The 16,387-nt window shown below is 41.9% G+C and overlaps 1 protein-coding gene across 2 annotated transcripts; it reads left to right on the forward strand.

The window, feature by feature from the left end:
- The first annotated feature begins 9,317 nt into the window (after window positions 1-9,317).
- Window positions 9,318-15,280, forward strand: LOC108280679 (perforin-1). 2 transcript variants are annotated; one of them, XM_017495978.3, is made up of 5 exons: window positions 9,318-9,574; window positions 10,688-11,280; window positions 11,485-11,623; window positions 13,477-13,694; window positions 14,243-15,280. In XM_017495978.3, the coding sequence occupies exons 2-5, from the start codon at window positions 10,700-10,702 to the stop codon at window positions 15,126-15,128; spliced, it is 1,824 nt and encodes a 607-aa protein (XP_017351467.1). In that variant the 5' UTR covers window positions 9,318-9,574; window positions 10,688-10,699; the 3' UTR covers window positions 15,129-15,280. The 2 variants fall into 2 exon arrangements, with proteins under 2 accessions (XP_017351467.1, XP_017351476.1); XM_017495987.3 differs by lacking the exon at window positions 9,318-9,574 and adding an exon at window positions 9,609-9,821.
- The last annotated feature ends 1,107 nt before the right edge of the window (window positions 15,281-16,387 follow it).

Genomic DNA, 16,387 nt, shown 5'->3' on the forward strand with positions numbered 1-16,387 from the left:
ATATCAAAATGTCTAAAAATGCAAATGAGTCTGCAGTTAAAAGAGAGTGCGTACAGACCTTAACCTTTGACTTTTTTAAAGGAAACATGGCCCCAACAAGACAGTTGTCAATTGAAAGAATGGATTATAAAACTCCTTCAAGACAGAAATCCAACATGCAGTGTGGCAAAAGATGTCGGTTGTTCCCAGTCAGCTGAGTCTAAAATTTGGTGCAATTCTAAGGAAAATGGGAAGGTGCTATCAGGAAAACATAGACCAAGGAAGACAAAGGGTCAGGATAGAAAACTCAAAGCAATATCCCTTGACAATAGAAAAACATGACAAGACAAATGAAAAACAAATGGGCGGAAACAGGAGTCAGTGTTTGTGACAGAACTGTAAGAAATCAGCTTAATGAAATGGGATTTACGTATAGAAAAGCCAAATGAAAACGTTTGGGTTATGCATGCAACCCTGTTCCCTGAGAAGGGAATGAGATGTTGCGTTTAGGCCTGCCGTGATTGTGGCAATTAAGCATGTCTATCTATCTATGTGTGTGTGTATATATATATATATATATATATATATATATATATATATATATATATATATATATATATATATATATATATATATTCACACAGTATCTCACAAAAGTCAGTACACCCCTCACATTTTTGTAAAGATTTAATTATATCTTTTCATGTGACAACACTGAAGGAATGACACTGTGCTACAGTGTAAAGTAGTGAGTGTACAGCTTGTGTAACAGTGTAAATTTGCCGTCCCCTCAAAATAACTCAACACACAGCCATTAATGTCTAAACCGCTGGCAACAAAAGTGAGTACAAAAGTCCAAATTGGGCTGGCAACAAAAGTCCAAATTGGGCCCAATTAGCCATTTTCCCTCCCCGGTGTCATGTGACTTGTTAATGTTACAAGGTCTCAGGTGTGAATGGGGAGCAGGTGTGTTAAATTTGGTGTCATCGCTCTCACACTCCCTCATACTGGTCACTGGAAGTTCAACATGGAAAGAACTCTCTGAGGATCTGAAAAAAAGAGTTGTTGCTCTATATAAAGATGGCCTAGGGTATAAGAAGATTGCCAAGACCCTGACACTGAGCTGCAGCACGGTGGCCAAGACCATACAGCGGTTTAACAGGACAGGTTCCACTCAGAACAGGCCTCGCCATGGTCCACCAAAGAAGTTGAGTGCACGTGCTCAGCGTCATATCCATAGGTTATCTTTGGGAAATAGACGTATGAGTGCTGCCGGCATTGCTGCAGAGGTTGAAGGGGTGAGGGGTCAGCCTGTCAGTGCTCAGACCATACGCCGCACACTGCATCAAATTGGTCTGCATGGCTGTTGTCCCAGAAGGAAGCCTCTTCTTAAGATGATGCACAAGAAAGCCCGCAAACAGTTTGCTGAAGACAAGCAGACTAAGGACATGGATTACTGGAACCATGTCCTGTGGTCTGATGAGACCAAGATAAACTTATTTGGTTCAGATGGTGTCAAGCGTGTGTGGCGGCAACCAGGTGAGGAGTACAAAGACAAGTGTGTCTTGCCTACAGTCAAGCATGGTGGTGGGAGTGTCATGGTCTAGGGCTGCATGAGTGCAGCTGGCACTGGGGAGCTACAGTTCATTGAGGGAACCATGAATGCCAACATGTACTGTGACATACTGAAGCAGAGCATGATCCCCTCCCTTCGGAGACTGGGCCGCAGGGCAGCATTCCAGCATGATAACGACCCCAAACACACCTCCAAGATGACCACTGCCTTGCTAAAGAAGCTGAAGGTGAAGGTGATGTACCGGCCAAGCATGTCTCCAGACCTAAACCCTATTGAGCATCTGTGGGGCATCCTCAAACTGAAGGTTAAGGAGCACAAGGTCTCTAACATCCACCAGCTCCATGATGTCATAATGGCGGAGTGGACGAGGACTCCAGTGGCAACCTGTGAAGCTCTGGTGAACTCCATGCCCAAGAGGGTTAAGGCAGTGCTGGAAAATAATGGTGGACACACAAAAAATTGACACTTTGGGCCCAATTTGGACATTCTCACTTAGGGGTGTACTCACTTTTGTTGCCAGCGGTTTAGACATTAATGGTTGTGTGTTGAGTTATTTTGAGGGGACAGTAAATTTACACTGTTATACAAGCTGTACACTCACTACTTTACATTGTAGCAAAGTGTCATTTCTTCAGTGTTGTCACATGAAAAGATATAATCAAATATTTACAAAAATGTGAGGGGTGTACTCACTTTTGTGAGATACTGTATATATATATATATATATATATATATATATATATATATATATATATATATATATATATATATATATATATATATATATATTTGGCACCTGTGAACCACGCTGTCAGCCTCTACTATCTGAAGCGAAGACGCAATTCACAGGCCTGCCCTGGTATGACAAAGCTAGGCAACGTCTCGTTCCCTTCTCAGACATTCCCTTTCAAAGGGAACTCCATATTGCGTTTAGCATAACACTACGGGAACGAGATTACCCACTCCATCATACCAAGGGTACGGCCTGTTCAAAAAGACCCAAGCCCGAGGGACACTGCAAGACACTCGAGCCAGGGGCGGAATGAATATCCAGGCTGTAATATCAAATGAATTTGTGTGGCATAGACCACCCTGCAGCAGCACACACATCCTGTAAAGATACCCCGTTGAACAAAGCCTTCAAGAAGGTGACCCCCCTAGTGGAATGAGCCCTTATGCCCAGAGGCGTAGCGAGACCTGGCACCTCATAAGCGATAGCGACTGCTTCCACTATCCAATTAGAGATGCGCTGCTTCGAAGCAGCATCACCTCTACTGTTGCCGCCAAGCAGACCAGCAGCTGCTCCGACTTACGCCACTGGCCGGAGTAGTGGACGTAAGTACAGTGAGCCCTTACTGGACACAGCAGGTGCATTCTCTCTTGTTCCGGTGTGAGGAATGGAGGAAGGCAGAAAGCCTGAAACACCACAGGCCGGGCAGCGGATGTAGGCACTTTAGGAATATAATCCAGCCTAGGATACAGGAAGGCCTTGGCTAATCCAGTAGTAAAGTCAAGGCAGGAAGGGGCAACAGAGAGAGCTTGTAAATCTCCTAGTCACTTGAGAGATGTCAGGGCCAGCAGAAGAGCTACCTTTAGAATCAGAAGCTTCTCAGAGGCTGACTCTAAGGGCTCAAATGGGGCACCTGACAGACCTTCCAGGACCACAGAAAGGTCCCTCTAAGGTATGTGCGGCCTGCAGGTGGGCCTCAGCTGCCTGACACCATGCATAAACCTCGAAGTTAGAGGATGCTGCCCCACAGAGGCTCCATCAACAGGACCATGGCTGGCCGAAATGCCAGCCACATAAACCCTGATTGTAGAAGGAGCCCACCCTGCTGAGAAACATCCTTGTAAGTACTCCAGGACTGTAGCCAGGAGACAAAAAGCCAACACTTGAGCGCATACAATTTCCTCATGGATGGTGCTCTAGGGTTCAACATGGTCTCTACAACCTCAGTTGTGAGACCAGAATGTATGAGCTGGTGCCCCTCAGGGGCCAGACCCACAGTTTACTATAGTTGGCCGAGGGTGATAAATCAGTCCTCCGGCTTGAGACAGTAGATCCTGCAGATGGGAATCTCCCAAGGAGTGCCATCTAGCAGGGATATTATCTCTGAGAACGATATTCGAACTGGCCAATAAGGTGCTACTAGCAGCAGACGTAGACTGTCTTGGTGAACTCTCGCTAGAAAAAAGGGAAAAGCATACAGATGTGACCTCGGCCACATGGTCAGCCCTGATTGTGTGGGAGGAGTGAGGACGAATCACAGCGGGGAGTGTGTTGTCTCCTCGGAGGCAAACACATGCAGTACCACTCGGCCAAACCTCCGCCATATGGACTCCACCACTTGTGGATGGAGCCACCAATCCCTGGGCCTCAGACCCTGCCTCAACATGATGTCTGCCCCCACATTCCAGTTGCCCAGAATGTACATTGCACTCACTGCCAAATCTTTCCCTCTGCCCAGAGAAGAATTGGTTGTGCCTGCCTGAACGGGGGGCGCGGACATGATCCTCCCTGATGGTCAATATATGAGACCACTGCTGTGTTGTCTGTAAACACATGGTGACCTCTCAATTGATGTTGGCTGCTGCTGCCATAAACTCCAATAGTCTCCCATAGAGACTGGAGGGGATGCCAAGATCCAGCTTTATCTTGCTCAATGTTGATAGGATTGACCCTATGCATGTTAGGGATAGAAACACCTTCATCATAGTAGAATCCTTATAACCCCTAGAAAAGTTGTCCACTGCACTGGAGAAAGCATAATTTTCTGAGGTCCAACCTGAACCCCAAGCTCTTCATGTGGGAGAGAACATCATCTCGATGTTGAACCGCCAGTTTCCTGGATCGTGGTAGAATTAACCAGTCGTCCAGTTAGTTTAGTACATGGATGCCCTGGAGTCACAATGGAGCCAGAATGACATCCATGCACTTTGTGAAGGTGCAAGGGGATAAAGCTAGCCCAAAGAGAAGAACCCGATCTTGGCTATGTGGAAATATGCACCTTTTAGATCTATCGTCACAAACCAGTCCTCAAACTGAATCTGTGGAACGATAAGTTTGGGCGCCAGCGTCTTGAACCTGTATGTCCAAAGAGTACAGATGACGCAAATCTAAAACTGGCCGCATACTCCTCTATTTTTTGCGACCAGGAAATAACGGCTGTAAAAACCTCCCTCCCTCAGGGAATGGGGTACTATGTTCTATGGAACCTTTGTCCAAGGGGGATCTTACTTCCTCCGCTAACGTCGGGCTCTGGTCTGTGCTGACTACTGTGATGAGCACACCTCTGAACCAGGGGGGGTCGAGCTCTAAACTGGACCCGCTAACCCTTTTCTACGGTAGACAGAACCCATGGGGTCACATTTGGCAGTATTTTCCACGCTGCCAGACGGTCTTTTATTGATGTTAACTATTTCACATTCTGCTGGAGGGAAAGCATCAGATTTTCGTTGCCCTGTGACAGCTTGCTGACTAGAGAACACTGAAAACTTGGGACAGCCTTGGCTAGGGGAGGCCCTACAGTAGCATTGGGGCTAACTGCCCTAACAACCTCATGACCTCTGATATGTCCTTCCACTCCCCTCAGCACCACTCTTCAATTCAATTCAATTGAATTTTTGTATAGCGCTTTTTACAATAGACATTGTCTCAAAGCAGCTTTACATAAATATCAACACGGTGTACAGATATTAAAGGTGCGAATTTATCCCAACTGAGCAAGACACTGAGTGGTGACGGTGGCAAGGAAACACTCCCTAAGATGTTTTAAGAGGAAGAAACCTTGAAAGGCACCAGACTCAGAAGGGAACCCATCCTCATCTGGGTAACAACAGATAGTGTGAAAAAGTTCATTATGGATTTATATGAAGTCTGTTTGGCCTCAGAAGCAGCCGTAGTCCCAGCAATCTGGAATTGGAGTAGATAAGAGTTCCTCCAGAGGTAGGACATACAAAACAGATCAGGCAGGTCTGGCGAGCAGAGAGGATCAGGATCTCTAGTATCTCCATAAAATTGTGTGTGGCTCAGCAGACGGAGAGAGGGAGAGAAAAGATTATTAGGACTGGGAATTAGTATAATAGACATCTAGTCAGGGTAGGCTTGTGTAAACAAATACGTATTAAGTCTAGACTTAAACACTGAGACGGTGTCTGAGTCCTGTACACTAATTGGAAGACTGTTCCATAACTGTGGGGCTCTATAAGAGAAAGCTCTTCCCCCTGCTGTAGCCTTCACTATTCGAGGTACCGTCAGATAGCCTGCATCTTTCAGTCTAAGTAGGCGTGGTGGATCATAGAAAATCAAAAGGTCGCTTAGATACTGTGGCGCGAGACCGTTTAGTGCTTTATAGGTTAATAAAAGTATTTTATAATCAATGCGAGATTTCACTGGGAAATCTCTTCTTCGTCTGCTTAGCCTTTATGACCATTCTCAGATCAGGCCTAGTAGCAGGCCGCAACTGTGGCTGCCCAGTTCCCCTGGCTGGCTGCGGGGTTTTGCGGGCTGCCGTACTCGCCTTCTGTCTCCCTCGCACTAGCGCTGGCCCGGGCTCCACTTCCTGGATGCCCGGGTGAACTCGTCACAACAGGGAAGGAACTGGCTGAATGCCACCATATGTTGAGCTCACTCCGCAGGTCTGCTTGGTAGGCCTGCAAACACTGTCATTGTCTGCAATGACCCACAAGCAAGACTACTACCGCGTAGGCCTTGCCCACCAATGCCACGGCGGCCTTACACGGTGGCTTGGATGGCAAAGCCGGCCCCCCTAAATTACCTGTTGCCAATGGAGAGAGGTAGCTCGCAAGCACCTCCTCTACCTTCAGCATAGCTAAATACCCATGCTGTTCACTCCCCACAATGGCCGAATAAGCCATCATAGTGGGGTTATAAATACAGCTTATAAATGGTTTTCCCCTCAGAAGCCTGATATTTTGTCACGCACTTCTCGAAGAAAGGGGAATTTTCTGCAGTGTGAGGGATTTACTTTCACTGGGGAGAAAGATGCTCATCCAGCCTTAGTAACCACTTCAAGCAGCTCTTTATATGCTGCTTTCAGTTTTTAGTACATCCTTCTGGCTCCTCGAACTCAGAGAGGAATTATTACTATTAATTTTTATTGTGTGTTTTTTGGGGGGGTTTTTTGGCTTTCCATAGCAGAAAGAGGAGTAGCGACGTGAGCTCCAAAATCCAGCAGATAGAGCAGCTGCCTCGGCAGCGGCCGGCCCAGATCCACGAGGCTCTGAAACCCAACTCGCTTCGGCTTCCAAGACGAGAGCGAGTTGCGAGCGGAGCTGCCTGATGTAAGGCGTTACAATGCACAGTCAGACACCTCTCAAGGGCTGCCGTCGCATGCTCCAACTCCAGACACTTCACACAGAAAGTGTGTACTACTCCCCGTGATGAAACAGGAGCAAGGCATCACACACTTCCTGGATTCTCTCACTCATGTTTTTCTCTCTTGCTCATTCCTTTTTTTTTCTTCTCTTTTTTTAAAGGGATAGAAAAGTCCATAGATTTTGAGAAAAGAAAGATAGGAAATGAAGTTATATACGGTTATATACATCAGCCTCCTTTAACTGGTAGAGGAGGAGGTGTCGCACTCGTCAATAGTCAAAATCTAGGCATAACACAAAAACCTAGTCATAAATGTAATTCTTTTGAAGTCCTTTATACTAGTATAACACATGTAGCCACAAAAAATAAGTCAATTCCTCTAATTATTATTTACAGATCCCCAGGGCCAGATACTGAATTCCTTAGTGAATTTACAGATTTTCTCTCAAACCTGGTTGTTTCTGTAGATAAAGCATTAATCGTTGGTGATTTTAATATTCATTTTGATGACCAGGAAGACCCTCTGAGAACAGCGGTTGTGTCCATCTTAGATACAGATTTAGATTTGGATCACCGTCTGATCCCATAGAACTCGATCAGGCGACTGAATGCTTAGAGTCAACGCTCCGCTACACGCTAGATAGAGTGGCTCCACTCAAAAGAAAATTAATTAGAGAGAAAAAGCTAGTACCCTGGTATAACGATAAAACGCGTACCTTAAAACAGACCACTCGACAATTAGAACATAAATGGCGTCAAACCAAATTGATAATATTTCAAGCAGCATGGAAGGAGAGCCTACTGAACTATAGAAAATCTCTTAGTGATGCTAGAAAACTCTATCTCTCCACCTTAATAGAAGAAAACAAAAACATTTTGAGATTTCTATTCAACACAGTAGCAAAATGAACTAGGAATAAAACCACTACAGAAAGAAGCACTCAATCACTACATAGCAGTGAAGATTTCATGGATTTTTTCATTGGTAAAGTTGAAAATATTAGATGTGAAATTCAGGCTATTTAATTAAAACCAGACAGTATTATAACTAACCCTATAGATGATAATTTAGCCATATCAGATCAACATTTAGAATGTTTTACTCTTCTTAGAGAGACCGAACTAACTTCAATAATCTCTTCAGCGAAATCATCAACTTCCATACTAGATCCTGTACCTACATGTTTCTTTAAACAAATTTGTTTTAAATTTGTTATAAATATCTTTTAAATATAATCAGTTCTTCCCTTAGCACTGACTATGTACCTAAATCACTTAAATTAGCAGTTATTAAACCCCTGATTAAAAAACCTGACCTTGACCCCTCTCAACTTTCCAGCTATAGACCTATATCTCCCCTTCATCTCCAAGATCTTAGAAAAAGGTTGTAGCACAGCAGCTATGCTCGTACTTACATAGGAATAACAGACCTTTCTCCAAACATTACGCTTCTCATTTAAACCAAAAAGTTATATTTTGGTCTCATCCATCCAACATCCAAAATCCAATATTTTTCCAGTAACCTTCTGGTTTGTCCATGTGATCTTTAGCAAACTACAGACAAGCAGCAATGTTCTTTTTGGAGAGCGGTGGCTTTCTCCTTGCAGCTGTGCCATGTACATCATTGTTGTTCAGTGTTCTCCTGATGGTGGACTCATGAACATTAACATTAGCCAGTGTGAGAGAGGCCTTTAGTTGATTAGAAGTTACTCTGGGTTCCTTTGTGACCTCGTGGACTATTACACATCTTGCTCTTGGAGTGATCTTTGTTGGTCTCCACTTCTGGGGAGGGGAACAATGGTCGTAAACCTCCTCAGTTTGTAAACAAGCTGTCTGACTGTGGATTGGTGGAGTCTAAACTCTGGATTGTGACCTTTTCTAGTCTGATGAGCATCAACAACTCCTTTTCTGAGGCGCTCAGAAATCTCCTTTGATCATGTGACTATACACTTCCACAAACATGTGTTGTGAAGACCAGACTCTGATAGATCCCCGTTCTTTAAATAAAACAGAGCGCTCACTCACTCAGACCTGACCGTCATCCCCTTTGACTGAAAACACCTGACACTAATTTCACCGTCAAATTTAACTGCTAATCCTACAGATATGTCAAATTGGATCATTTTCCTCAATAAATAAATAATCAAGTATAATATTTTTGTATCATTTGTTTAACTGGGTTCTCTATGTCTACTTTTAGGACTTGTGTGAAAATCTGATTGTGTTTTAGGTCATATTTATGCAGATATATATATATATATATAAAAATTCTAAAGTGTTCACAAACTTACAAGCACCACTGTATTCCAAATTTCAAAGCAAAACTTATATGTTGCATTTGCAGTTTTTAGGTTGAAACGGCTTTCACACCTCAACATCACCCACCAGGTCCATGTGACTTCCAGAAAATGAGCACAAGCTACATGTGTGGTTTTGATCTGACTGCGTGTAGAGGTGGTCACCGCTTTCCAAAAGCACCACAAACATTCGCAGTAAAAATAGGTTTGAAATGATTCTCTCTAACTTTCAGACCTTACCATAAACATTCTAGAGTCTGAAAACCTTCACGTTCGTTGATGTTAAGTACCAGGTGAAATTATCTTGCACTTATCTTGTAGTGTTTATTGTTTTATCACCGACGACTGTAGAGAGGATAAAAACTACATGGGGTGCATACTGGGGTGAGTAAAAAAAAAATGACAACTCTAACTCACTCATTCACTCATTCAGTCTCACCATAGAATAAACCACACAGAAGCCATCTATTTCTCCAAACTATCGGCGCATATTCATCATAACCACATATAGGTTTTTTTCCAACTTGTCTGATGAAACGCTAAGGAATCCCACCCACGGGTATAGTCAGATATTTGCACATACACACACAAACACACAGACAGATATCAGTGCCAGCTCAGGAGAACTCAGGTAAGATAACACTTTTTATGTTAAGTCTCCTTAATCAGATGCAAAGTTACTATTATTTTTGTTTTACTTTCTGTTAACATGATGTGAGATACTCATGATGTTTCAGATAAAGTATCATTATAATATTGCTGTTATGCAAGTAATAAACCACTCTGTATGTGTGTGTGTGGGGGGGGGGGGGGGTTGGGGGGGTCTGTTATTATTTCCTATAAATGTTCACTGCACACGTCTCACATAAGTTCTCGCAGCTATAAACAGTTGTTCCCTCACCTGCCTCTCTTTGTACTGCAGTTAAAACCTAAACTTACAGCTTTACCTCTGAATGTTACAAAGTGCTGACACTGGAGACTCCTTCCATAAACGTTACATAAACTTCTCCACACAAATCAACAATTACATATGTTTTATTGTAGTCCATTTCTGTGGAGCGCCTGCCATATAGGTCCCTGTGAATAACTGAATAGCCGTTATGATGACATGTTGGCATATTAGAAAGAACGAGTGCATTAATATAAACCTGACCAATCATACTCGAGAATATAAAAGTGTTGCATTAAGGTGTTACTGTTGTGTAAAAGATCCTTAAGTGTTCTTTGGGTAGTTAAATCGTATTAGCTTCTTAAATAAATTAAGACTTCTTCTTGGAACACTTTCTGATAGATTAACCCTTCTGTATTAGGGTACTACAGTATATATATATATATATATATATATATATATATATATATATATATATATATATATATATATATATATATATATATATATAAAAAACCTTTTTTAGATTTCAGACCAGCGGTGCTTGTGATTTACCCATCGATGGAAAGCTGGCTTGTTAATTTTAACATGTCTTACTTGTCCTACAGGAAAGAACCACCATGAGGCTCTCCATGTGCGCCAGTAAACACACCTCCACAACAATGTCTCCTGCACCAGCCTTTTTGTGGTGGTCAGGTCTTTTTTCCCTCTTGATCCTCCTTCCTCTGATCCAGTCATGTGAAAAAGGAACGGCGCGAGACTGTGCAGAAGCAGAGTTCGCTCCTGGGTCCGACCTCGCTGGAGAAGGCTTTGACATCACCAAGATGCAGCGGAAAGGTTCTTTCGTCATCGACATGAAAAAATGGAAACAGAAGGACAAATCCTGCACTCTGTGCCGGAACCCTTACATGGAGGGGAAGAAGCAGAAGCTCCCGGTTTCTGTGGTGGACTGGAGACCAACCCAGAAGTGCAGCATGAAGGTGTCCAGCTCCATATACCAGTCCAGTGAGTCTCTGCTAAGCTCCAGCACCTCCTCTATCGAAAATAACTGGAACATGAATTTGGGAATCGACATGAAGAGGGGTGAAGGGTCGCTCACACTGGCAGGCAGCAACTCCAAGCTGGCCGAGTATTCGATGGAGAAAACCAAAAAGGACAGGTTCAGTTTCACCAGTCACAGTGTCTCCTGTGGATATTACAAGTAAGACAGTCGTGCCTTTAACACTCACCTTTACGCTGTACCAATTTTGGCCCAAAATCGCAAAAATCGTAAAATATTTATTTGGTTGTGAGGCGAGATCATCGGACTTAGAACGCATAATGTGACGTGAAATGTATCAATGTTTTTCCGTTTCATATAGAGTGTATTCCATGATGCTTGCTATTTTTTTATGCTAATCTCCAGTTACAGGGTTTCTAACAAGCCGTTAATTCATCCTGAGTTTAAACAAGCCCTGAGTCAGCTACCCAAGCAGTACAATCCTCAGTTCAAGCCACGGTTCTACAAGCTCATCGACACCTTCGGCACTCACTACATCACCAAGGTAACAGACGCAAGGTGCTGTAGGAAGGTTTTCAGAAAAATGCTGAATTCAGTTTGTCATCATGCTCTTCATGAGAAACATCAAAAGGGAGAGAGGGTTTTAACCCGTGTCTTCAACATAATGAAGTCATCCATCAATCCAAACTCCTTTAAAAGTGAAAAATCTGTTTTTATTTTACCATTAATGAAAATTTTATACAAAACATTTCATCCACTCATAGTTATTAGTGAAGAACTGAGTATTTTAATGAATTTACCTTTTTCTTTATTTTGTTTGAGTCACAGCTTTAATTTAACACACATACACGTCTGACACGCTCTTAACTGGCATCTCTTAACGAGGATTACCTGATATACCTGATATATTGACTCGTTTGGTAAACTTCTCTATGCGTTAGAGTGAAAAGTTTGTGTACCCTTGGGACAAATTTAAGAAAAATATTTTAACTAAGCAGGCATTTAGTCTGATGAATTTCACAGAGTCACAGTTCATAAATATTAATGGTGAAAGAATTTAAACTCTAAAATGTAAAATTTGTAGTAATGGTAGCCATACTGATAGTAATACCAGCAAAAATAGCTATGGTAGCAGTAGTAGTAATAGTAGTACTAGCAATAGTAGTAGTATAGTAGCAGTCATATAAATAGTAGTAGTAATAGTAATGATAGCAGCAAATGATGGAGTAGTAGCAATAGTACTAATTGAAATTATAGTTAAGTAATACTAGTAGTAATAGTATAAGTAGTAATATGCTGTAAATGCTGTAATGTATTAATAGAAGCAATAATAGTAACATAATTGGAGTAATAGTTGTAGAAATAATAGCAGCAGTAATAGTAGTAGTAATAGTACAAATTAAAATGAATCTAGTAACAGCAGTAATTGTAATACTACTAGTAATATTTGTAGTAATAGTAATAGCAGAGGTCGAAGCAGTAGTCTTGGAAGTGTTATTAACAGCAGCAGTAATAGAAGTAATAGTAGTAGTGATAGTACAAATGAAAATAAATCTAGTAGCAGTAATGGCAGTGGTAATAGTGAAATCAGCAGTCATAGATGTAACGGCGGGTTGTGTATTAACACAGTAGTAGTCATAACAGAAGTAGTAATAGTATTAATAGTAGTTCTATATAATATAAATAACAGTAGCATAGGCAGTAGTACAGTAGTAGTAATAATACAAGTGGTAATACTAGAGTAAAAGTAAACTGTGTTATTAATGGTAGCAGTAATAGTACAAATTAAAATAAATCTAATAACAGCAGTAGTAATAGTAATAGCTGTAGTAGTAAAAGTAGCAGCAGTCATAGAAGTAGTCATATTAATGATAGTAATAATGGTAATGGTATTAATAGGAATAGTTGTAGTAGTAGTAGCAGCAGTAGTAATAGTAGTGGTAGTAGTAGTTGTAATACAGTAGTAGTCATAACAATAGAAGTAGTAATATTAGTAATGCTAGTGGTATTAATAGTAATAGTAGTAGACATAAAAGTTGTAATAGCAGTAATAATAGTGCTAATTGAAATAGATTGAGTAATAGTAATAGATTCAGTAATAGAAGTAGTAGCAGCAAGAATAGTAGTAATAGTAATAATAGTAGTGGTAGTATATTAATTGTGAAATATTAACACATTGTCCTGTCTGAGACCCTGGTGGTGTCTGAAACCCTGGTGGTGTCTGAAACCCTGGTGGTGATTCACTCTGAACTGTGTGTTTGTGACTCGAGTGAAAAATGAAGTCTTGTTTGTTTAAAAAGAAGGAAAAAAACATTTCTTTGATTTTTGATAAGAGATAAAATATGAAGGGTTGGCCGATTCCCAACACGCTGAAAGTGACACTCCTGTGCTGGACAGGTGACCCTGGGAGGGAAGGTCCACTCAGTGACCAGTATCAGACAGTGCCAGACGTCCCTGCAGGGTCTGAGCGTGGACGAGGTGAAGACGTGCCTAGACGTGGAGGCTTCTGCCAGCGTGATGGGGAAAGCTAAAGCCAACATTAACAGCAAGCACTGTGACGAAGCCAAGGCCAAGACCGAGGGTAAAAACAGCTTCTCCAGCAGCTTCAACGACCGGTGAGTTACACACTCAGGAGATCTCATTAACACTATCAACATTAACACTGACCGCACTAACACTGACAACATTAACACTGACCGCACTAACACTGATACCGCACTAACACTGACCACACTAACAATGTCCACACTAACACTGATACCACACTAACACTGATACCGCACTTACACTGATACCACATTAACACTGTCAACATTAACACTGACCGCACTAACACTGATACCACACTAACACTGATACCACACTAACACTGATACCACACTAACACTGACCACACTAACAATGTCCACATTAACACTGATACCGCACTTACACTGATACCACATTAACACTGTCAACATTAACACTGATACCACTTACCCCGACTGAATTATTTATGTATTACATATGAATTATTTAATTGAAGTATGAAGTATTAAGGCAGCATTATTCATACGGACACTGTCTCTCGCTCTCTGTCTATCTTTTTTCTTCTGTCTCTCTCTCTCCTCCTCTCTCTTTGTGTGTCTCTGTCTCTATCTGTCTCTCTTTCCCTGTTCTAAAGATTAACAGAGATCTCAGGAGGCCACACCACGGAGCCTGAGCTCCTCTTCTCCGCTAATAAAGATCCCGGCGCTTATAAAGAGTGGCTCTCATCCGTCCCGGCCCACCCGGATGTGATCTCATACTCTCTTCAGCCTCTCCACGAGCTTCTCCCCAACAACAACCCGACCCGAAAGAACCTGCGCAAAGCCCTTCACGACTTCATCCTGGAGAAGTCTCTGTGGAGAAACTGCTCTGAGCCGTGCAGCACCGGAATCAAACCCGATCCCAAAGAACCGTGTTTGTGTTCATGCAGGAATAACCCCGGCGTGACCGCTGACTGCTGCCCGTCCAAACGCGGCATTGCTCGGGTCAAGGTAACGGTACTACGGGCGTCGGGGATGTGGGGAGACCACACGACCGGCACGGACGGCTACGTCAAAGTTTACGACAAAAACAGCATGATGATCGGACGCACGTCGGTGATCTATAACAACAACGATCCCCACTGGGCCATGACCTTTGACCTCGGTGATGTCATTCTGACAAATGTCGACCCTTTAAAGCTGGAGGCGTGGGACGAGGACAACAAATGGGACGACGACCCGCTCGGTGCCTGCACTGTCCCCCTGAAAGCGGGTGTTTTACAGGATTCCTGTAATTTAAATCACGGCATGCTGTATTATAAAACGGAGGTGGTGTGTGCGCCGAGTTTAGCAGGTCCGTCATGCACCGATTACGTCGGCTCTCCCATGAATTTTAATCTGGAGAAGGCGTACGTGTCCCGGCACTCTCGGCCCGTCCCGCAGGACATGCTGCAGGAAATGGGCGTGATTCTTGACGAAGCTCCGCTAACTGTTAAGCAGATCGAATACGATGCAAATAAAAGTGTCATGCAGCTTCTGTAGCGAAGTTGAGCACCTTCTTAACTCCATATTTATGATTTAAACAGCAAAACTGACAGAATCCATGTACTCGTTAAACCGGTGTGCAAATCCGATTAAAAGTTTATTCAATTAAGTAAGAAATAAAACACGATGAGTTGATTATTTTCCTATAACAGCACATCCCCAAGTGTTTTATTTCCTTACAACACGGCAATTTGAGAACACATTTGAATAAATTTTTTAAAAAGCACACTTTTTCCACTCATAGTAACATTTAATGTCGTGTGGGACGTCCGCTAAACATGTTTTCGCTTACGTTATAGCAGCTATAAACAAACAGTCATTCCCTCACCAGCCCTCTCTTTAATATTCTCTCTCTTGACGTTAATAAGACAAAAAAAAAAGGCAGTTCATTATATTACGTTACTTAGAAACCACAAAGAAGCTTTACCTCTGACTGTTACACAGCGCCGACGCTGGAGACCCTTCCATAAAAGGGTTAACATGCCGTCGCCTTTGTTTCAATATTTGTGAATCGTTGTTCATTTTCATTGCAGTTTAAATATTTACATATTTATATTCATATGTATCCATTCAATATTGTGCTGTGTGTCACCTTTACAGTATTTTTTATTTATATATATATATATATATATATATATATATATATATATATATATATATATATATATATATATATATATATATATATATATATATACACACACACACACACACACACACACACACATATATATATATATATATATATATATATATATATATATATATATATATATATATATATATATATATATATATATATATATATATATATGAGAATGTATTCACGTTTGCATGGATTTTTCTTCCAGAGAAATAAAAACTTTTTGACAAAAACAGTATGTTTTCATATTAAACCATAATGAACTTTCTTCTATTCTCACACTATCCATTATGACCCAGATGAGGACGGGTTCCTTCTGAGTCCGGTTCCTCTCAAGGTTTCTTCCTCTCAACATCTCAGGGAGTTTTCCCTCACCACCGTCACCACCGTCTCGCTCAACAGGGATAAATTCACTCACTTAAAATCTCCATCCTGTGTTTATATGTTTCTGTAAATCTGCTCTGAGACGATGTTCACTGTTACAAATCAAACTGAACTGAATGTGAATGATGCGCTATAAAGGATATTCAGGTAGACGGAGTCAGCCTGCACCAAAATTCCTAGATTGCAGTTGTGGAGCTTTGAAGTCAAGCGCTGATTCTCATAATTGTTC

The sequence above is a fragment of the Ictalurus punctatus genome, chromosome 2 (assembly GCF_001660625.3).
Source record: "Ictalurus punctatus breed USDA103 chromosome 2, Coco_2.0, whole genome shotgun sequence".
Taxonomy (NCBI): domain Eukaryota; kingdom Metazoa; phylum Chordata; class Actinopteri; order Siluriformes; family Ictaluridae; genus Ictalurus; species Ictalurus punctatus.

What these genes read in the sequence shown, in the direction of transcription:
- LOC108280679 (XM_017495978.3), top strand. Translation starts at nt 10,700, where the DNA reads ATGAGGCTCTCCATGTGCGCCAGTAAACACACCTCCACAACAATGTCT. An exon ending in GCACTCACTACATCACCAAG is followed by an intron (nt 11,624 to 13,476) that starts GTAACAGACGCA and finishes TGTGCTGGACAG; the next exon opens with GTGACCCTGGGAGGGAAGGT. An exon ending in TCCAGCAGCTTCAACGACCG is followed by an intron (nt 13,695 to 14,242) that starts GTGAGTTACACA and finishes CCTGTTCTAAAG; the next exon opens with ATTAACAGAGATCTCAGGAG.